Below are 22,511 nucleotides of genomic sequence, written 5' to 3'. Positions count from 1 at the left end.
TACTCAGAATAATGGTAATGAGCGGCCCCTTTGAAGGTTAGAGGGCCGCCCATGTGGTCCCCTTAAGTGTATCAGGTTTCCGATCACTGACATAGGACCTGCTCACTAATAAACCACTTTATGGAAACAAGAAACCAAATATTTAAGAAATGTTCAACAACCACCTCACTATAGCTATAATACCGCCCCCCAGTCTCTGGATGAGAAAGGGAAGCCGGTGGGAACAAAATAATCTTATGTTAAGAAATAGTCTCTCATCCACAGATAAAGTATTGCCAGGTCTTGTACAGCTATTTATAATTCTGTGCAATATTAACCTTGTGTTACTGAACTATACATATATTTTTAATAATAAGCCTTTTTGTGCTGTTGCTTGACATTCCTACATTATAACAAGCCTATATAACTACAGTGCTCAAATTCTAGATCACAGTTTCCTAAAGGGTCATGAAGATTTGATTAATTATTGACCCGGTCAATAGGTTAATTCACTTGTGAATGATTAACGAGCTGTTGGGGACACTTGAGGACTACAGTTGAGAACCTTTGCTATAGACCAGTGCTGGCTAACCTGTGACACTCCAGGTGTTGTGAGACTACAAGTCCCAGCATACCCTTCCAGCAATAAGATGCTATATATTGGCAAAGCATGCTGGGACTTGTAGTTTCACAACACCTGGAGTGTCACAGGTTAGCCAACACTGCTATAGACTATGGGATCAGCATAAATTAATGCATATGAGGTGATAAGCACATAGGAATATTTATATACTATGCTTTTATGTAATTCAAAGTCTTCAGGCAGTAATGAGGCTTATTTGTGTGGTATCTGAGATTTATTTAAAGATACGATAACCCATAATATGGGTCCCTTAAGGCACATGCAGTTATATTATCATGCTAAGGCTTTGAGCATATGTGTCCTGTACTTTTACCTGAGCTATTGGAATTGGCATAGAAATTATGAAAATGACCACACATGAAAACATCACATGTTACCAATATACAGTAACAGAACCATTTTAACAAAATGCTAATTATCCAGACATCACACCAATGTCTCTGATCAAAATAAAAAAAAATACAGTTGCTTATTTCTATTTGTATCCATTTGCTAATGGATGGCCTAATGACAATTCAGGGATATTCAGGGATGTGCAAAAGTGCTATTTTGGCACAAAGGTTCCCTTTCAAGTCAATGTAAGATAGAGTTTAAAAACACTCTATTGCGCTTCCTCAATAGGCAAATATAGCAGGTAAACTATAGGTTTTCTAAAACGTCCGTAAACTTGAAAAATAAAAATACATTAAAAATAGTTATAAAAATAGGCCAAATCTTACTTAACAACTTTTCCCAGCATCGGATTAGGAAACATTTCAGAAAAAAATAAAAACGGAAATTAAAAAAAATGATTCTGACCTAAAAACAAAGGCAGCTAAAAGTTGTTAAAAATAAAATAAAAATATAAAAGCTTGTAAACATTGCAGTCTTTTGTCAGCCTTTGTTTTCATGGAGCATAATGTGCACAAACAGAGTGGCAGAGGGGAGAATATCTCCGTTCTTATTCAGAAGGTGGATGTGCCGATAGCCTACATGAAGAAAAAAAAAAAAAAAAAAGGAAGTGGAAAATATATTTAATCCTTTTACGTAACTGAAGGAAACACAATGTATAAAATTAGAACATTCACCAAATAGACAAACCACAATCCCAGCAATATTTTACATCAAAACTTTTTTTTCTTCTTCATACAAATAGTACTGAACACCTGCGGGCATCCTAGATGGTAGTTTCAAGTTATAACAAAGATTTGCTGAATTGATTAAAAGCATTGTCAATTTTTAAAAAAATAAATCTATATAGAAGTTAATGAGTAGCTGATATTGAATACAATCCAGCCTCGTGTTCAGTCACTGCAGGATGACAGCGCTGTGGCGTGCCGTCGGTGGTGGCCTAGCAGGCTGGAATACATCCTGTGTTGTAGTCATCAGACACCAGTGTTTTGCTCACTGATTTGGTTAACTACTTCCTGCACATAACTTTTACAGTTGTGATATCCGCTTTACATTATTTGTACTTAAATTACAAGAACATACAATTTCACTAGGAAGATCTTGCTGGGAACGGATTGTATCCAAGGCTACCCTGACATGGGCAGATACAGACATGTGGCCCGAGTGCCATAGGTCTACAGTACACAGGTCCAGACTTCCTGACAGATATAAAACCAATATGAACAAGGCATTTGTTTGTACCTAGCTGTAAACTGGTGAGCGGAACGGTGTACTGCCCCACAAAGTCATTACGTGAGGAGGTGTCGTAATCCTCCACCAGAAACCGCACCAGAGCCAGAGCAGGGACGTCGATCTCAAACTGATGATGTTCATTCCATACCGGGTTAAACCCTGAAAAATTTCCAGTAACAAAACATTAAAGAACATTAAAGAACTGGTAGTAATGTCTGCTGTCATGGCAACAAACAAATAAGAACTTTAACACACTGCTTTAGAAATAGATGAGAATATGCCATGGTACATAGGGCTAAAGCACAGTTTCTATCTAGAAGCGACAGCAGATAAGATACAATGGGAGCAGTATTCCTCTGTATTGTGCCAATAGGATGCTTGAATATTCTCAGTTGTTTCCTGTTCTTGACCTGGTGAGAACAATCACTAAAAGAAATGTTAAGTCAGATGTGTGGAACATTCTCAATAGTTATTGTAATGCCATACTAAGGATACATGGATGAGGATTTAATCCAGTAGTAACCTTAGTACTAAGCCACTCAGCATTCTAATTTAATTAGAATGCAGAAAAGCCTTGGTAACTAGAAGGGAAACCCGGCCGTAATTGAAAGGAATAGTAGGTGTAGCTGGAGATATTCCAAATGAACATCTGTTACTGAACTGTACCAGCTCAATTAAGTATAAAAATGCAGAGTATTAATGAAAACAATAAAATGATTGGGACCCTTTTATAATATTGGCTCGAAAGTCATGAACCACTGCAAGTTTCAGTCCAATACAAAAATTAAAAAAAATAAAATATGTAGATGTTTGAAGACAATATAAACCTCACCATTTTCACTGAGAAACAGCACTTTCTCCATATACTGGATATAACACAGGTAATGTGAACCAGTAGTTACTGCACGTAAGTGTCCAGTAATGTAAAGGCAGCAGGTGGTAAGTAGGGTCAGCAACCGTATTAAGGCACATGTAAGAACACATATGAACCTCACTGCATGTATGTATGTATGTATGTATGTATGTATGTATGTATGTATGTATGCATTTTACAAGCATGTTCAATCTGTGGTTTTTAAATATGATTATATTTTGTATTAGATTTATCTGCACCAGAAATAGATTAGTCTCTATAGTCAGTAATTCATCATTTAGTTGAATATAGTAGTATCCTCTAATCAGACAGTAGAGGGGGTGCTCTTATAGTATTATCCTCTAATCAGACAGAAGAGTGGGTGCTCTTATAGTAGTATCCTCTTATCAGACAGAAGAGGGGGTGCTCTTATAGTAGTATCCTCTAATCAGACAGAAGAGGGGGTGCTCTTATAGTATTATCCTCTTATCAGACAGAAGAGGGGGTGCTCTTATAGTAGTATCCTCTCATCAGACAGAAGAGGGGGTGCTCTTATAGTATTATCCTCTTATCAGACAGAAGAGGGGGTGCTCTTATAGTAGTATCCTCTCATCAGACAGAAGAGGGGGTGCATTTGTAGTAGTATCCTCTTATCAGACAGAAGAGGGGGTGCATTTATAGTAGTATCCTCTTATCAGACAGAAGAGGGGGTGCTCTTATAGTATTATCCTCTTATCAGACAGAAGAGGGGGTGCTCTTATAGTATTAGCCTCTCATCAGACAGTAGAGGGGGTGCTCTTATAGTAGTATCCTCTTATCAGACAGAAGAGGGTGCTCTTATAGTATTATCCTCTTATCAGACAGAAGAGGGTGCTCTTATAGTATTATCCTCTAATCAGACAGAAGAGTGGGTGCTCTTATAGTAGTATCCTCTTATCAGACAGAAGAGGGGGTGCTCTTATAGTAGTATCCTCTTATCAGACAGAAGGGGGGTGCCCTTATAGTATTATCCTCTTATCAGACAGAAGAGGGGGTGCTCTTATAGTATTATCCTCTTATCAGACAGAAGAGGGTGCTCTTATAGTATTATCCTCTCATCAGACAGTAGAGGGGGTGTTCTTATAGTAGTATCCTCTTATCAGACAGAAGAGGGGGTGCTCTTATAGTAGTATCCTCTTATCAGACAGAAGAGGGGGTGCCCTTATAGTATTATCCTCTTATCAGACAGAAGAGGGGGTGCTCTTATAGTATTATCCTCTTATCAGACAGAAGAGGGTGCTCTTATAGTAGTATCCTCTTATCAGACAGTAGAGGGGGTGCTCTTATAGTATTATCCTCTTATCAGACAGAAGAGGGGGTGCTCTTATAGTAGTATCCTCTTATCAGACAGAAGAGAGGGTGCTCTTATAGTAGTATCCTCTTATCAGACAGAAGAGGGGGTGCTCTTATAGTATTATCCTCTTATCAGACAGAAGCGGGTGCTCTTATAGTATCCTCTTATCAGACAGAAGAGGGGGTGCTCTTATAGTAGTATCCTCTTATCAGACAGAAGAGAGGGTGCTCTTATAGTAGTATCCTCTTATCAGACAGAAGAGAGGGTGCTCTTATAGTAGTATCCTCTTATCAGACAGAAGAGGGGGTGCTCTTATAGTAGTATCCTCTTATCAGACAGAAGAGGGGGTGCTCTTATAGTAGTATCCTCTTATCAGACAGAAGAGGGGGTGCTCTTATAGTAGTATCCTCTTATCAGACAGAAGAGGGGGTGCTCTTATAGTAGTATCCTCTTATCAGACAGAAGAGGGGGTGCTCTTATAGTAGTATCCTCTTATCAGACAGTAGAGGGGGTGCTCTTATAGTATTATCCTCTTATCAGACAGAAGAGGGGGTGCTCTTATAGTAGTATCCTCTTATCAGACAGAAGAGGGGGTGCTCTTATAGTAGTATCCTCTTATCAGACAGAAGAGGGGGTGCTCTTATAGTAGTATCCTCTTATCAGACAGAAGAGGGGGTGCTCTTATAGTAGTATCCTCTTATCAGACAGAAGAGGGGGTGCTCTTATAGTAGTATCCTCTTATCAGACAGAAGAGGGGGTGCTCTTATAGTAGTATCCTCTTATCAGACAGAAGAGGGGGTGCTCTTATAGTAGTATCCTCTTATCAGACAGAAGAGGGTGCTCTTACATATTAGCTCTAGGCCAATTCACAACTGAAAGATTAGAATCTTTGAAAATCAAGCACTTCAATCCACTAATCTAGACAAATCTAACAATTATCAAATCTTTATTATGTTCATTTTTAAAAAACATTTACTCACCATCAGATCCCCATCTGTAAATTATAATTTTACTTTTTTAATTATAGGCTGGAAAATATTAAATAAGTTTAAAATTACTATGCTTAATTCAGCAGTTTTATTTAAATCACAAGATACTCAACATCTAGATACCCTACATGATGTTGTGAGCCGTGTGGAAAATTATATAATAGACATTTTTAAAAACATTGAGACAGACTTTGTTTATAATAGGAGTACTGTGGATTAGACTGATCTGACATAAGGGAATTTGACATGGAATCAAGAAATGTAGTACTCGAAGTTCTATATATCTTACTAATAAATATATAGATGCTCCTTATATCTCACCTGCATGCTAATGCATTTAGGTTCCTATCAGTATACCGTTAATTGTAGACAAAGCGCCAACTTGCAAAATCAATTGTGAATGAGACGCTGAACCACAGCATCCTGTTCAAATAAATCAACATAGCGTTTAGAATAACTTAACACTTTCTCTGGTATCTGGTTTCTGATTGGTTAAGTCAAATCTTGATAAGCTAAAAAAAAAAATCTTTTAATTACATTAAAACAAGTATTTGTCTAAGATTTGTCATTTTATATCTCCCCAGTATAGTGGGGAGATTTAAAATGACAAATTAATGAACATATCAAGTTGAGGATGTACATCTAATATAATCTGACTTGAAGTTTAGTGTAGGGCTTCTTATGATTCATATATGTTGCAGTCCACTTATAATAATCAGGATATTACGGGTATGTAGCAGGGTAACTAGATAGATGAATGAGACATACAATCATTTATTTATTTGTAGCACAAAAATACATTCCTTACCCATTTGGAGGATGAGAGGAATTCAGCATAAAAGAATCATCAAGAGAATAAGATAATAAATGATTTAAATAAAAACTGCTGAATTAGGAATAGTAATAATTAAACTTACTTCATATATTCCGTCCGATCTCATCGGTACATAATCATGTTTTCATTCTTAATATTCACATTTCTCTTTCACTCCATCACACTCGACTATCAAGTTTTAATTATACATTTAAAAAAAAAAAAGTTAAATAATCAGATAAAATCTGTTTGTGAATAAATGATTGTTAGAATATAACAATACTTAAATATTTAGTATGTTAATATTTTGTCTAGATTGGTGGATTGGAGCGCTTTATTTTCAAACTCTGATCTTTCAGTTGTGATTTTCTTAAACATGTGCCAGTGATAAAACGGGTAGTTATCTTGTTGTGATGTTACAACCCTTCTTAGCCGCGACTCATTATGTACACACTGAGCTCCAAGTGGGGGGAGGAGATGCAAACCTCATGTTGGTTTCTGCATTGTTTTGCCACATACAGCGGCTTTCTCTTGGAGGTGGTAATTCTTATATAATTAGAGAAAGCTTTATTTTGACATTGTTCACTGGTGGCAAACTCTGATGATATTCAATTAAGCAGGTGGATCCTAATACCTCGTCACCGTTGATGACTAATAGATACACAGATCTTTTCTTCATGCTCCCAGTCTGCAGCAAGAGGATGTTCACACGTTAACTGTACCAAGCTTAATGTCCCCTTTGTGCCTTCCATCTCTCTACCCTATTATTCTTGTTTGAGCAGTCTATCGTGCTTGTTTTATGCAGAGTTTATCTGCATACTATACAAATTGTATTGTCCTTTTATCATGTACTCCTTTAATGTATTCTTGCTTGGCCCCTTATAAATACAAGATAATCATTTTCATAATTCTTACCATTGTTCTCAATGACATTTGTTTGCTTCTTGGCCATGTCCCGTGCCACCCCAACTATCTCCAATGTGACAAAGGGGTCCACTATGGAACTCTTCTTCTTGTTCAGTTTAGGGAGCTGCTGTCCAGAGATCACCTGGATATTGATCAAGATGGCAAATTAATACCGCTGTATAAAATGTATTACAGTTAGGAGGTATTAAAATGCAACACATTATATTGCTTCTTGGCTTAGACACGGAGCCAGTGTGGTAACCGGCTCACAGAGAAATCAGATATCAGCCTCTTTCCGTTCTAACTGAAATCGCCATGACAGCCCCATGAGGGGGTTTTCCAGGTAAAACCAAAACCCAGAATGCCTATTTATAAATCACTAATGAACTAGATGGTGAAAGTTCAGAAACTCTCCATGAAGGACAATGATTGTATGAACTTGTGGCTGTTGCAGAGCCACTGGCAGGACTTCACCAGTGCACCATATTCATTACTATACATTTGCTGCATAAGTGATTGTGGAGGCGCATCAATACTTAACCATGATATTGAGCGTTTTGGGAGTCCACCACTCTCCATCCTGGATAGACTTTGGATTGAATTTAGACTGACTGTATCTCAGGAACGACGGCTTAAGCAAATAGCCACAGCAGCCATTATCCCGGAACCTGCCCTGATAAACGTCCATCTCCACCCCCGGGGTCTGGAAATTCAAAGCCACTGAAAAATAAAACACCATAATCTCAATGGTCTAGTGAAATATAGACATTTATCTAAAAGAGCAGACCAGACTTCACAATGGATATAACTAACCTGAAAATCTTGTGTGCGAGATATAAATGTATTTCTTTTAAAAAATTCTACCATATAAAAGATCTTTAAAGCGGTAATGTGACCCAATCATCCCCAAATACAGGCACACGGATTTCTTCACAACATACAGTATGGATCTGTTTTGTGTTAGTTCGCAGTGAGTTCAAGTTACAATAGCAGATTTTTAAATGCATTTTACATGAGTATAACAAATAAACAGAGCATGTAAACCGCTCTGACACTAGAAAACATGTGTTTAGTATTGCAACATCCACTGGTCTATTACTTGCATTGCAGTTAGGTTTTTTTTAAGAACACGATTTGTTACATTTTTGCTCAATTTTTGGTTTTACCACTCGGGATCCTACAGTGATCTTGAAAACACTAATAAAACATCAGTGGCTACGTAGCCCTTATCTTACTTGTAAGCAAGCAGGAGGAGCTAGAGGAATTGGTGGCAGATAAGAAAATAATTTAAATCTCATTTTAAACATAATTGGTTAACATGGCATCTAGGTAGCTTTTTATTAGCATTGCATAAGAAGATGTATATATAGGGCAAGTGATGCCTTCATCTAGGGCAACTACCAACAATTCAGGTTCTCACACACCCGTCATCAGAAGCCATGTGATAAATTTGTTTTGTAATACACCAATTATAGATTATAGTATATAAAACCAAAAACATGAATAGGGGTAGGCTTTAAATCATTTTTTTTTCATTTACAATAAAATACAGTTTATATTTAATTCCTATTATTACAACTCTTCAATTATTAATTCAAGAGTTCTCATAAATTATTGTGACACATCCAGTCTGGTTTTGCGAAACATAAATGGGGTAACGCACTGGTAGGGAATCATTGATCTAAGAAACGATTAGTTAAATCACTTTAATATTATTACATTATTCAAGTCCTTTCTCCTTCTAGTACTTTATAGTCACATTCCCAGTGGGCACTCAATGGAAGAACTGAAGCAACAACAATGTTTAATGAATGCACAGGACTGGTATAAGACAGGTGCACTCACCTATTTGGCAGCCCACGTTCCACATATTTACAGCACTGTAGTTGGAAGAGTCTGTTCTCATGCCATCAGGATAAACTCTGGTCAGCTGCCTGGCATTATGGTGAATAAAACGGTTTCCTGTGAGAGAAATAAATACAAAACGGTTCATTGTAAAGAGCTTCAATTATGTTCTGCTTCCGAGGTGTGGTTCAGTTAGCCAACATTCTGCTGGTGGAACACGACAAACAATTATAATAAATGAGAGCCCGTAAAGGGAGTGTGCAGAATGGATGAGGGAAATAAAAAAATAATTTGTATCCATTATTTTGTAATAACTTTAATAATTTCAATCACTGCAGTCAGTGGTTTGAAAACTACTGAAAGTGACACACACATTTAGATTATATTTAAAACATCGAAACAAACATTCATGTTCTATGCATAAAACTGCACAATCTTAATTTGTACATTTTTAGTATGACTAAATGTCTCTGCACGACAACAGTAGAAGTGTAATTTCTACAGATCTTTTGTCCTCATCCTCAATTGCACTCCACTTTCCCTTTGATGTCACACTGGTAGTGGTCAGTGTTCACACTATGGTGTGCAGCCGTGCACTATTTATCAGGGCCTCTATACCTGGACCAGAAGGATCAACACACTGGTAGTGATCTGTCACCGTCCGTGCACCACAGTCCTCCAGACCTATGAACACTAACCACTCATAAGCCTGAATGGCCTCTAAACTAGGCAGAAAGTGACATTTTCTCCTGGCACCTCCATGTAACTAGTCTGGAGAACCCTGGGTGATTCAGGGCCTATGAATGGGCGCTCATTGCCATGAATGACCACAGCAACCAATTATCATCTCAGTGGAACAACATGGCTGGCAACTGGACTTCCTGTATCTCTGTGCGATACTGGTTACTGCCAAAAGGGGGGGTTCCTGAGCAGTATATTGTTGGTAATAGGCATTATGCCCTCTAAACATATAAAATAGAGAATGAATTTCCCTATCTGCAGCCTAGGAATATGGTGAGAATTCCTGTAATCTGTGCTGAGTGCTACCTTTTGTTGGCAGGTAGGAGAATGGCTGTCATTCGCTGTATAGTCATCATAGGTATGATATGCTATGGTATGCTGTCCAGTACATAAATGCATACTTAGAAAGGATGTCAATAAAAAATACAAATGTACCACAAATAAAGACAGACCAATTATTTTGCATAGCCACACCCATTGAACAAAAGCAAAATACAGAAAAAGAATACACAGTGACCTTTGCACCACCCACAGGAAATCTCTGTCTAATTTATGTTTCACCAGATTCCACTTACACTCTTCAAACATTAAAGGTAACAATGGGAGCTGTGTCGTTATTTGGCCGATAGTGTTCCCTATAAACTAGGCCAGACCAGCATCGCTAACATGACACTACTGTGCTTTGCTAATTTTCGGACAGTAAACTATATTTGAAATTTTAAAACAAAAATAAAGTCATGGGCGTCTCATCACATTAAGTGTAAAAGGGAACATATAATAAGCTCCACATATTGTACTTTAGGGAGGGCACATATGCACGAAGATATACCAGGCACTTTAGGAGAAAAATGAAAATGAATAAAGCGTATAGCAGTAAAGTGGTAGAAGGTGGACTTTGAGGTGACATTTGTACTAGTTCCAAGGTGGTATTTCCCAAGTCCGCGAAGTTGGCGTGCACCTTGTATTGCTCTTGGTGGACAAGTACGTGCGGACATAAAACAAGCATTACGGGTCCGCTGATTATAAATTACCTTTAGAGAGAGAGAAGACAGCTATATTTCATTCCTAATACGAAATGTATGGGCATATACTTTTTATTAAAAACTATGTTTTGTGTTTCTCAGTATAAGCAAACCACCTCTATGGGCCATGTAATAAATTCATACCTAAATCAAGATCTTGTCATTATAAACCTCTAGCCGGCACTCAGGGAACGGCCATGTTTCTCCAGCTCACCTGACTCGTTGGCGAGCTTAAGAGACTTGCTCTCTGTGAGTGAAGACATCTCATAGAACGACTGATTCTTTGCTGCATATTCAAAGCCACGGAAGTGCACGCTCTTACAGTAGATCACTGTATCTGACAGCTCCTTGGCAAGCTTCAACTTTGCACCCTAAGAAACAATTTTGAAAAAAATGTATTTGTCATCACGTTCTAAACTACATATTAGCTCCTCTATAAAAGTCTAAAATAAACCAAATGAAAAGTAAATAGCAGCATGATTAATGTTCAACATAATGTACAATGGTTCATTCACACTACGGGCCTGAGTCATTAAGAAGAGCAAAGCAAAAAAAAAAGTAACTTTGCACTGGGGCAAAACCATGTTGCATCAGAGGGGGAGGTAAATTTAAAATGTGGGGACAGATTTATAGTTGGGGTAGAGGTCCTAGATCAATTTTAAATTTCCACTATCAAGTATTTGTATGCTACATGAAAAAACATAACTTGTATGCAAAATAAACTAATTTGCACCCCTTGCATTGTATCATGGTTTGTCCAGGATTAAACTAACTCTTTTTTTTGCCTTACTTTCTTTAAAGATTTAGGCCCTACATATTTATCATCTATGCTTAATTGTCCCCTAACTAATCTAAATACATCAAAAATCTTCATATACAATATATAACGCACCTATGTGAACCCCTAATAGTGTACCAAAAATTATTGCAAAAAGAGGATTTTTGTACTTGCATTAAATCCGTTTCTCTGATTTCGTCTGGGGGACACTGCTACCATGGGTTGAGGAGGGGAGCACAGGAGTTGGCACCTAGCTAGTTAACTTTAGGAACTGCTGAGAGACCCCTCCCCTCTACAATCCCCCCGCCCCTTACTCTCAGTTCCTGTTAGGTGCCCAAGGAGTTGGGCTGCTATTTTTTATGCTAGTGATTTTATCTGATTTTAATTTATTTTTTCTTTATTTATCTTTTAATTTTTTTAGGACTTTTATTTTGAAGCAGACCTGGGAGTGTGTTCTACCATAGAGAGCATATAGGCAAAACATATATAGGCAAAATTTCCACATTTGGGCAAAAAACAGAAATTATTGCAAAATATGGTTTCTTGTCACAAGTTTCGGGAATGATGTTATGTAGATGTAACTTATGGTATATTCTTCTAATTATTTTGTAGAAAACGGTGCTGCACACTACTGCAATGCGTGTGTGTGTGTGTGTGTGTGTGTGTGGCTATTTGTGTATATAGCAGTAAGATCCTGCTGCTTACCGCACTTTTCTTAGCACCCACTTTAGACTTCACAGCATCATCATCCATTTCTGCTGCTTCATCCTCATCGGACACATCATCGGCCTCCGTGGTGCTGTTCTCCGCTTCCTTTAAACTGTCTTCCAGTGTATTCAGCTTCTTGCCTTTCACTAGGATTTTACCTTTTAGTTGCTGAAATTATTATTTGAAGTATAAATAAATAATTCAAAGAGAACTACCGATAGAGTCTGAGAAATGCTTAAATCTGACCTGCCAAAAGAGTAAACATTGTATGATTGAATATGCATTAGGTCATGCAACTGTTCAAGAAATGCTTATGTTTTAATGGTTTGCATTTTTATTGGCTAATACCACAGCTCAAGTTTGCGGAGAATGTGATTATCCTTCTGGTTAGGGAGTTGGGTATAGTTCCTCTATAGTGACTATATGCAAGTAACAATATTGCGTGCTAGATATGTCCTAGACCGAGCGCTTCACATTATTCAGGACATCTGTAAAGTGAGATAGAGATAAACTTACTGAGGATGAAACAGTTTGTATGTAGGTGAGATTCTGTCTCAGAACTAGCTTATTTTATGCTCCGAATGCTCAATGGTTATAGCATTGGCTCAAAAGCCAGTCATGTAGATTGTAAGCTTGCGAGCAGCGCTCTCTTGCCTATTTAACTGTTTGTTAATACCCTCTTGTTTTATTATTGTGTAAAGAGCTTTGAAGTATGCTGGTGCTATATAAATACATGTTAATCTAAATAGTGATTTCACGTATATTCTTATTTGCCTATATCCACTCATTAACTGTGATAGACAAAATTAAAAAATGGAAACCACAGACTAGTGCAAATAATATTTTGCAAGGTTTTAGGTAATGTGATTTAAGCTGTATTGTTAGGCATTCGGCTCACTTTTCCTGCAACATGGTGCTGCTTATGGTCTATAGGTTTATTTCAGCCACTAGAGGGCAGATTTTGTAAATATGAGCTACACATTCCCAATTCCTTAATTATTAAAAACAGCTGGCAGCTGGGGCGAGTTATCTGATCCTCAGGAAAGAAAAATGGATGTGTACGAGTCCTACACATTCATTACTCTTTACAAACACTATTACAAAATGATGCTCATAACCGTATTATCTCTGACAGGAGAACTTTAATAGTAATTTCCTTTGCACTAAGGGACTTATGTAGAGTTGGATGTCACTTTTTTTTTTAAATAAAATACACCTTTCTATACTAACCATGTGCACCAGAATAATTAATGTATACGTCCATATGCAGATTTTCTTGCACTTACGACTCGTTACGCTTGGAGACACAGAAGGGGGAGGGACAGGGCGGGCAAGAGTAGTGTTTAGGGACATGTTCACGTAAATGTGACCAAGGTAGTCCAGAGGGTGAATTTATCAGGCTGCGAGTTTCCAGCAGGTTTGAAAAGTGGAGATGTTGCCTATAGCATCCAATCAGATTCTAGCTATCATTTATTAGTACATTCTACAAAATGACAGCTAGAAACTGATTGGCTGTTATAGGCAACATCTCCACTTTTCAAACCTGCTGGAAACTCGCAGCTTGATAAATTTACCCCCTGAACTCATATACACCGGTCAGGAGGAGATGTTACCCTTGCAGGTGCTGGAGGGCTGGTGTAAGGAGACATAATGATGATCAGCATCACTAGCTAGTACTCAGATTGGCTGATTATGGATTGCCCCCCACCCCCCACCCACCACCCACCACCCACCCACCACCCACTACCCACTGTACTTCGTTCTTCAGTGCGACTGCCATATTGCTATGTGAAGCGGTGGCTGTCTGTATGTAAACTAAACATTGTATATAGCATACTTTTAGCAAAATAGAATATGTTAGAATATTTATAGATTTATTTCTATACGATGATACACATGCTTTACTTTCATTGTTAAACTTTTTTAGCTGCATAAGTACGGTAGATTGATTGCACTTATGTATTTGATTGGGATCAGATAGCCCTGGTAAAGAGAGCAAGTTCAGTCTAACCTCCGGGGAGGGAAAGTCCTGGATTTTTCCTTCAACGGGCATAAGCAGAAGCATGTCACCCAGTATGTCCTTCATGTGTTTGGCCATAGTAATCTGCTGCTCCAGGGTGCAGTGATTCTCCAGGGAAATGATCACGGGGTATTCAGAGGTCTTTAGGGGAAAAACAACAGTCGGACAGAACCGTCACAGGTTATGTACACAGTACAGGTCATGCACTGAAACATTCAATCAACACAGACAATATACCACAGGCTGTACTGAAATATTTTCAACAAGGGCAAAACAAGTTTTGCAAAACTTCAGTCACCGACTAAAGTATTTTCTGTTTCTGCTCAGTAAGTAAAGTTACAATGGACGTTTTATGGGCACAAGGATGGTGCTTCCCATGCAATGCCCGGACAGCCACTCCGTTCTACTAGACTATTCCACAGCTGTGCTTTGAGCGGAGTATAACATATAAACTATAGCGCTACTCTGATGACAATGACCCTTTTATAGCATAGACCTTTCCTCTAGTATATAAAATATTTAATTCCAGGACCTTCAATGAGGCTCTAAAGAATATGTACACCTTTAGAAATACCCCTTTCCAGGCCAGCTACCCAATGTCCTCTTTGTCTCTCTGAATATCGATAGAGATATATATTCTGAGGAGGCATCTAGAGCTTTCTTTCTCTTTGCTCTGGAACAACCAGGGTCCCGCTCCTCGTTCTTACCTACCCACCCCACATCCTAATACATTGACCGATACCTTCTCCAGTGTCTCACTAGTTCACACACTCAGCTTGTTTCCCTGTTCGGACCGCTGACTTACTTTGAAGGCGTATAGTTTTATGGCTTTTATAACATCTTTGAACAAGATCTTGGAGGTGAGGGTGTAACCGTGATAAATAACTGGGTCTCCATTAGGCCCGTCCCAGCAATCCAACTCCACACACCGGCATCCTTTTGTAAGAGCTCTATTTGTAAAAAAAAAAAAATCAACCTGTCATATTAATATTATTATGCTTTATGTCCATTATGCCATCAAGGAACCCACATGAAGACAGAGAACATCTAAACATCACACAGGAAGTACACTGGTTGGCATAGAACCCAAAGACCAGCTCTGCCATTATTTCGCATTACAATCAAATGGGCTGGAGGGAAGCCAAACCGAAGTGTCAGCAGACGTGAACATAATAATCATTATCGTGGATTTATAAGACGCCAGATTTCGCAACGCCGGACAATCATCTTACAGATAGGACAAACATGAGTACAATAAATATACGGACAGGTACAGATAATAACAGTGGGCCTGATTCATTAAGGATCTTAACTTGAGAAACTTCTTATTTCAGTCTCCTGGACAAAACCATATTACACTGCACGGGGTGCAAATTAGTATTCTGTTTTGCACATAAGTTAAATACTGACTGTTTTTTCATGTAGCACACAAATATCAGCTTTAAAATTTCAGTGTACAAATAAGCTATCAAGTATGTGTGTGCTACATGAAAAAACAGTCAGTATTTAACGTATGTGCAAAACAGAACACTAATTTGCACCCCTTGCATTGTAACATGGTTTTGTCCAGGAGACTGAAATAAGAAGTTTCTCAAGTTAAGATCCTTAATGAATCAGGCCCAGTGACATGAATATGATTAAGCATAATAACGCCTCCATGGATGGTCATGAGCTAGCAATAATAGCATGAGGTAGCAGAGGATTCAGGTTAACACAGGACAACAAGGTTCTACGAGGGAGGCAGACAAATAAGATATTTTTAATATATCTTTATTTCCCAGTCTACTGTTCTATACCTCCCCAATTATCAATCTTTTGTATCCCAACCCTCTTGCTCCACTTTCCTACCACATTGTCTATCCTATGGGTTTGATGTACTGAGCTATGAATCAACTCATTTTGTGAGGAGTATAGTTATGTATAGTAAATTATCTTTACATGCATATAAATCAGAAAATCTGACATGTTTTTAGCACACAGATGTTAATTGCCATTCTTTGGTCATCTACAATGCTGGGCAGTACTTTATGCTGTACACTGGGGGAGATTATTTCCAAAGAACTGAGCCACAGAGTGAGAATATTCAGTGAAGGATTAAGATCTCCTTGGGCCCAGCGGTTGGGGTTATGATTTGTATATAGACCTCAGTGCCAGAGATCACAGATACCCAAATCGGTTTACATCATAACGCCAGCAATGCCCCCAAAATGCTGCAAATAAGGAGAGAGATGCCTACAGCAGGACAGGTTTATTCAGCCAGGTAAATGCACTCATTAGTACAAGCACATTCACAGGATGCTGGTAGTGACGTGAGACAGGGTGATAAAGTGAGCTTGTGGTCAGGTTACCTTATATAGGCCTCGGTACTGCTTGGTCCCTTCAGCTGATCTTCCATCAAGTAAGTGTTGTGTGAGGATGAGATGAAGTAGTGAGACAGAGGCTGCTTCATGTCCTGGTAAACTTTACTATGGGCCGGGTTAAATATGTTCCCATCATCAGACAGCAGGTAGATGAGGAACCCGTCCTTACTCATAGACTCCTGTTTTTTAGCTGTAACACAGAACATTCAATCAACCACTGTGCCGCGAAGACTTCAGGCTGGACGTCGTCTGAGGAGTCTCATCAACCAAGGCTCCGACGGCGCATTGTATAGGAATAAATCTACAGTATTAAAAGTAATATTTTAGACCGATGTCTTACCTGCTTCACTTGGTTCGTACTTTTCTATCAAGGATTTTGCATGGTTTAAGGTGACATCCTCCCTCTGCTCATTCATCAGGAACTTCTGTAAGTTACCGGCAGACATGAGGTCCTCGGTGTCCTTGTATGCAGAAAATATAACATCCATCTCATCCCGCATAGTCAGGATCTGATAAAACTCCTCAATCTCGTCATCCTCCAGGGCACCAGTCTTTGATTTGTCACATTGCTGGAAATGAACCATTAAATCATTTTAAAATTAATAATATCAATGTAATGACATGCTTTGAAGGATTTGTCTAAACTTTTTTGGCTCAAAAAAACATTCGTTTTATTACAGTAAACAGTACAGACGTAAAGAACTTCTTCTGGTTCTCCACATCATCCCTGAAAAGAAGAACTGCTTATTTGCTATAAACTATGAGCAAAATGTGTCTATAATCCTGCAGATGTGTCTGTAGCCCATTCTGAAAGACATAGAATGACACAAACACTTACATCTTACCTGGAATATATATTTTGCATAGTTATCGTCAGTCTCAATATTTACTTCCTGTAAGAAGTTCTTAAGCTCTTTAAGGCTCATCTTGTTGTCCTTGTTTTTGTCAGCTTTCCGTAGACATGTGTGGATCCAACTGATAACATTGTTTAAGGAAACAGTTTAAATGTTGTGATGTCAGGTTGTATGTACTGCAACAATCCAATGCCAAAAATGGAGCGAGATGTGCAACTAGCCAACATGCATGTTTACATAATCACTACACTAGTAGCAAATGTGGCCTACAATCAAACAGCATAACTGTCCAAAACGTGTCCCACAATCCACCCACTATGTATGTCGTATAAGCCATTCTCCGCATTGTAGCAGACAGGTCTTACAATCCAAACTCCATGTACACCAACCATTTAGCATCCTATAGGTCCTGGAAACCAACCTCTAAATTGTATCATACAGGCCCTACAATCCAACCTCCACAGAGCATCATACATGTCTCACAGTCCAACCACTGCAAAGCACCACACGTCCTATAATCTAACCACTAGGTAGACCCAAACGTGTCCTACCATCGAAGCCTTACCTAGGAACAGACGTTTGTATAATCCAATCTCTGTATGGCACCTGACACATCCTACAAGCCAACCTTCACTCACTATACTAAACGTATGGTAGAAAAATTTTATTTTCTCATTCTATGTAACATGTCCCCTACTTATCCTTCTAAGCTTGAATCCAGTGTATATTGCACCTTTTTACTCATTTGTGAGTGAGGTGGAAGTTTATTTAGATAGATCTATAATACACAATAAAATAAGTATTTTTAACGGTGCTCTGTTATTGTCAATGCTCCTTCCTGTCAGCTTCCCATTCATCCAAATGACAAGTTCATAGGGTGGGAGACAGCCTTGACAACAACGATAGCAGGACATAAAACAATCTGCTCTGACCATTAGACACAAGAGACCTAGCAGATTAGGGGGTGCGCAGCGCACACAGGTCAGTGACATTTTCTCAATATCGGTCATCTAATGACATCCAAAACAAAGGTTTAATTTTGGGTGGAATCCAAGTCTAATTTGTGGACACGTTAAGCCTGTAAGCACGAGGTGCAGTACAAGACAATTCAAGATTGTTAAACATCAACTTTCTATTTTTCCAAAATAAGGTACATCAAAACTAACATACTGTATCAATCTTATAGGATGCCCACTTGTGCACCCTTATACCAGTAGAGATGCCTTTATTGTCTAGTTTCATTAAAATCTTTACCCCTTTTTTGCACATGGATAAGTTGTGAAGTTTAGCATGCCAAATGTACAGCAGGGTGGTTGGATAGGAGGTACCAGGGCCTCTCTTTACCACACCGGCTCATGCCAACTAGTAATTACAAGATCTCTCTAGTAGGAGACAATTTTCCAACATATTTTTATCCTGAGGCCTACGCCCTATTTCTACTAGGCCCTGTAATTATGTACAGAAGTGTAGTATTAGGCATTCTAGATAGTAGTTAACATAGTAAACCACAAGGAGTATAAGCACAGATATACAGGGAAAATATATATCTACATAGAAAATATAGTCTTTTGTTTCACAATTAGAAATAATTATATTGTCATTGTTCCACAAAAAAAATTCTGATTGCTGTTTGTCTGGAGTTTAATGCAAACAGACAGCTAGTGACAACATTATGCGCTAGGAGTATCTGACTTTTACTATAAGTCACGTTATAATAAAGAAACAGGCAGAACGCCTGGATAAATGAAACTAAAGTAAATAAACTTCTGAGAATGAAAAGCAATACTCAAATATGACTAGAAATAATTTGAAATATGTTACAATGTACATACACGGCAGACAGGGCGATACACAGGAAAGGGTCTAAATGGCTCAAATTTTTGAGCATTCATCTGCCGCAATCTATAGCAGCCAATCAGACTTCTGATTTCTAACATGTGCTCATTAAAGCTAATTAAACGTCATGGATTACAGCACATTTTATTTACCAACGAGAGTAATCTGGATGAAGACAGACCCAATAGCGCTCCCTCTTACACACTGTGCAGCCATGCCCGGAAGCCACATGTCGCTGATGTAAATTTACAGTGCTTTGGAACAAAGCAAAGTCTCATGTTAATTGTGTCAGCAAGACAGTAAAAAAATATAAATCACCGCTAATTGTTAATTTAATATTGAGTTTGCAGTATAGAATAATACAGATTAATAAAAAGAGAATGTCATTTTGTAGGATTTATTATTGTGGATTTTTGGGGCACCTTACAAAAAGATTGGATGATGGAGGTGGTTGATATTATTATTATTATGTGCCATCGATTATCAAAAAAAAGTGATGTCATCCAGCATTTCTTTTCATGAGGTGCAACCTACCTAATAGTAGCGGACACCCCAGCTGGTATTAGATCCAAGTTACATTGAATCTATAAACACTGTTAGTAGGCAAGATCTGAGACAGGTTCCCTGATTGAAAATAAATGAAAAAAACAAATTAAATAGAAATTTATCTTTCACATTTTAGTTCTCTATGCCCTACACAAGTTTGGTCTCCCTATCTATACTTGATAGAAGTTACCCTGAAAAATTATCTATTAGAACTAACGTTTCACTAATTGAGCAGAAGGAACTTTAAAAAACAATCAAGGAAAAGTATATTTAGCTACATTTTTCCTGTTTTTGAGTGTGTAATGCATTACATTTATAACATTACATTAGATATTATTTATTTTACTATCTTACCTGAAGAAACTCCAATAACCTGTCCAATAAACAATGTGAAAATTACTAAAATGCACAAAAGTTGTTAAAAAAAAATTATTGCTTTAATTGAAAAGCAAAATATTACCATTCAGGCCATAACCATCCAGGCCCCCTGCATGCACCCAGTTACCCCCTTGCACGCACCCAGTCACCCCCTTGCACACTTCCATCTGGAACTCTCTCTATCATATTTCATCACTATTCTAACTCCAACAAGATCCTTGTGTGTAGCCCCCTCCTCACCATAAGCTTGCATAAGCAGGGTCCCTCTGTCTCACGTTTGTGCCTCGTCCATGACATTAAGTAATCCTGTCCCCTGTCTCACAATAAGTTATAGAATATTTGAGCCAAATAACTACATTATAATGTGACTAACACGATGGAACAATGTTTATAGAATATACAGTAGCCTATATCATTAAGGGTGTTTCTCTTCCATTTATCAGGAATCCCTGCACAGTTCCCCTTTTAGGTTCTGCCCCTCAGCAACCTCATTAGCATCCTGACACTCCATAGAATTACCTATTGAAGACAATCTATGTCAGCCATCCTCAGACTCGGCACTGGCTGGTAACAGAATATACGCACTACTATCAGTGTACCATCTCCTACCCTACATCAAAGTGTTCTTTCTGCTGGAATCAAATTGCCAAAGAAATATTACATACATAGCATGCAAAGGATACTGTTTTATCTTCTGCTTTTGGCTCATGGACCTCGAGTTGTTCATAACTTTATTTAAACCACCAGTCCAGTGTGAAGCCTCTTTATCAGAGCTAGCAATCAGGTCCAGATTCTTCCGATGGCCCTTGAAGACAATGGAGAAGCAAAGATCGGGTGGGACGTCCTTGGCATACCTCTTCATCCCTTCAGTCTCGTGACCTGGCCGCACATCTTCAATATCATCAACGCTGACTGGCCACGGAACAGAGGTGTAATTAGTGGCAGTGTAAAAACACATGCAGTTACAGTACATTTCTGAATAACTAGGAAAACAAAATTACAATGGTCGTTTTGAAACATTAATAAAAAATTTGTTTCGTTGATTAAGTATTATCTGGAGTGCTTGGATAAGAAGTTCTCATAATTTGGAGCAATGCCTAAATTATACTAAATTACATTCAAAAATGGCTAGCAAACAATTGCTCAGTCATAATGTCAAAGTAGATAACACGATTACCAGACAGAGTTTTTTTTACTTTCTGCCTTACAAAACGGTCTAGATAAGATAGATAACACAGATTTCTATTTGTAATTCGTTTTCATTCACCTTTTAAATGACAAAAGGTGTTAAGTCTATTAGAATACCAGATGTGTGTGCTGGTTGAAGCTGCAGAGAATCGTCATCATCATTTATTTATATAGCGCCACTGATTCCGCAGCGCTGTACAGAGAACTCACTCACATCAGTCCCTGCCCCATTGGAGCTTACAGTCTAAATTCCCTAACACACACACACTAGAATGCAATGGACATTAGGGGGTGAATAAAAAGTTCTGAGACAAAGTGCTCCTAGAGCATCCAGTCAGTAAGAAAATAGAAAAAGAAGGTAATTTGCCATGACATGAGCACTTTAAGAATATTTGTTAAACCTTGTAAAAAAAGATAACATCACTGAAAAAATCCACAGGTGGTTTGGAAAGAACTGCGTGCAACTCACTTCATGCATATTTCATGATAGGAAATCGCATTTCATTGACCATGGTCCACTCACATCCTATTAGGTCACACAGAAACATAGTGGAGTTAGACATCTTGCAAAGCACAAAACAGAACTCCTGAATCTGAGAAGGACTCGGTATAATACTGGCTCAGATCCAGTATTATACTGTGATAATAATGTTGTCCCTTGTCATAGGTAGCTTGCAGCATGCTATAAGCACAGAGGATGAACAGAAGTTTCTTCTAACATCAGAAGTGGCCGTATTACGTTAGTTCTAGGCTTTGCAAATTTATTTATGGGTTGGTGTGGGGACAATGGTCTCTGAGTAAAGCATCTCCTCCACAGCCTATTAAACTATTCTACCTGCACTTTCAAGTATTTATACAAAGGCCCCTAATTTAAAATAAATATTGCAGGCTTGTATAGTACCACAAAATAAAGTAGAAACATATCAAAGTGTTGGATGTTTTAATTGTCTCCATTGTAAAGCTTGCTCAAATATTAAGAAAAGCAAAAAGGTTTTACATCATATGTAACAAATGAGGAATATAAAGTGGATTTATATATCAACTGTTAGTGTATTTGTTATTTATTTACTTGTATGTAGATTTGGTACATAGTAT

General features: G+C 38.2%; 1 protein-coding gene across 2 annotated transcripts in view; it reads right to left on the bottom strand.

Moving 5' to 3' along the window:
• Window positions 1–1,195: 1,195 nt before the first annotated feature.
• PLCD1 (phospholipase C delta 1) overlaps window positions 1,196–22,511 on the bottom strand; it is a 71,716-nt gene continuing 50,400 nt past the window's right edge. For both annotated transcript variants that reach the window (XM_075212190.1, XM_075212189.1), the window contains exons 3-15: window positions 20,912–21,140; window positions 17,460–17,589; window positions 16,955–17,183; window positions 16,603–16,804; window positions 15,060–15,204; window positions 14,246–14,395; window positions 12,232–12,402; window positions 10,963–11,119; window positions 8,986–9,102; window positions 7,682–7,860; window positions 7,150–7,282; window positions 2,255–2,404; window positions 1,196–1,590 (exon numbers count right to left, since the gene is read on the bottom strand). In XM_075212190.1, the coding sequence (XP_075068291.1) occupies window positions 1,496–1,590; window positions 2,255–2,404; window positions 7,150–7,282; window positions 7,682–7,860; window positions 8,986–9,102; window positions 10,963–11,119; window positions 12,232–12,402; window positions 14,246–14,395; window positions 15,060–15,204; window positions 16,603–16,804; window positions 16,955–17,183; window positions 17,460–17,589; window positions 20,912–21,140 (2,087 nt within the window). In that variant the 3' untranslated portion in view covers window positions 1,196–1,495. The remainder of the gene's footprint in view (window positions 1,591–2,254; window positions 2,405–7,149; window positions 7,283–7,681; window positions 7,861–8,985; window positions 9,103–10,962; window positions 11,120–12,231; window positions 12,403–14,245; window positions 14,396–15,059; window positions 15,205–16,602; window positions 16,805–16,954; window positions 17,184–17,459; window positions 17,590–20,911; window positions 21,141–22,511) is intronic.

Source organism: Mixophyes fleayi, chromosome 5 (genome assembly GCF_038048845.1).
Source record: "Mixophyes fleayi isolate aMixFle1 chromosome 5, aMixFle1.hap1, whole genome shotgun sequence".
NCBI lineage: Eukaryota > Metazoa > Chordata > Amphibia > Anura > Limnodynastidae > Mixophyes > Mixophyes fleayi.
Note: the sequence above shows the minus strand (reverse complement) of the source record. Positions and strands in the feature narration are given on the sequence as shown.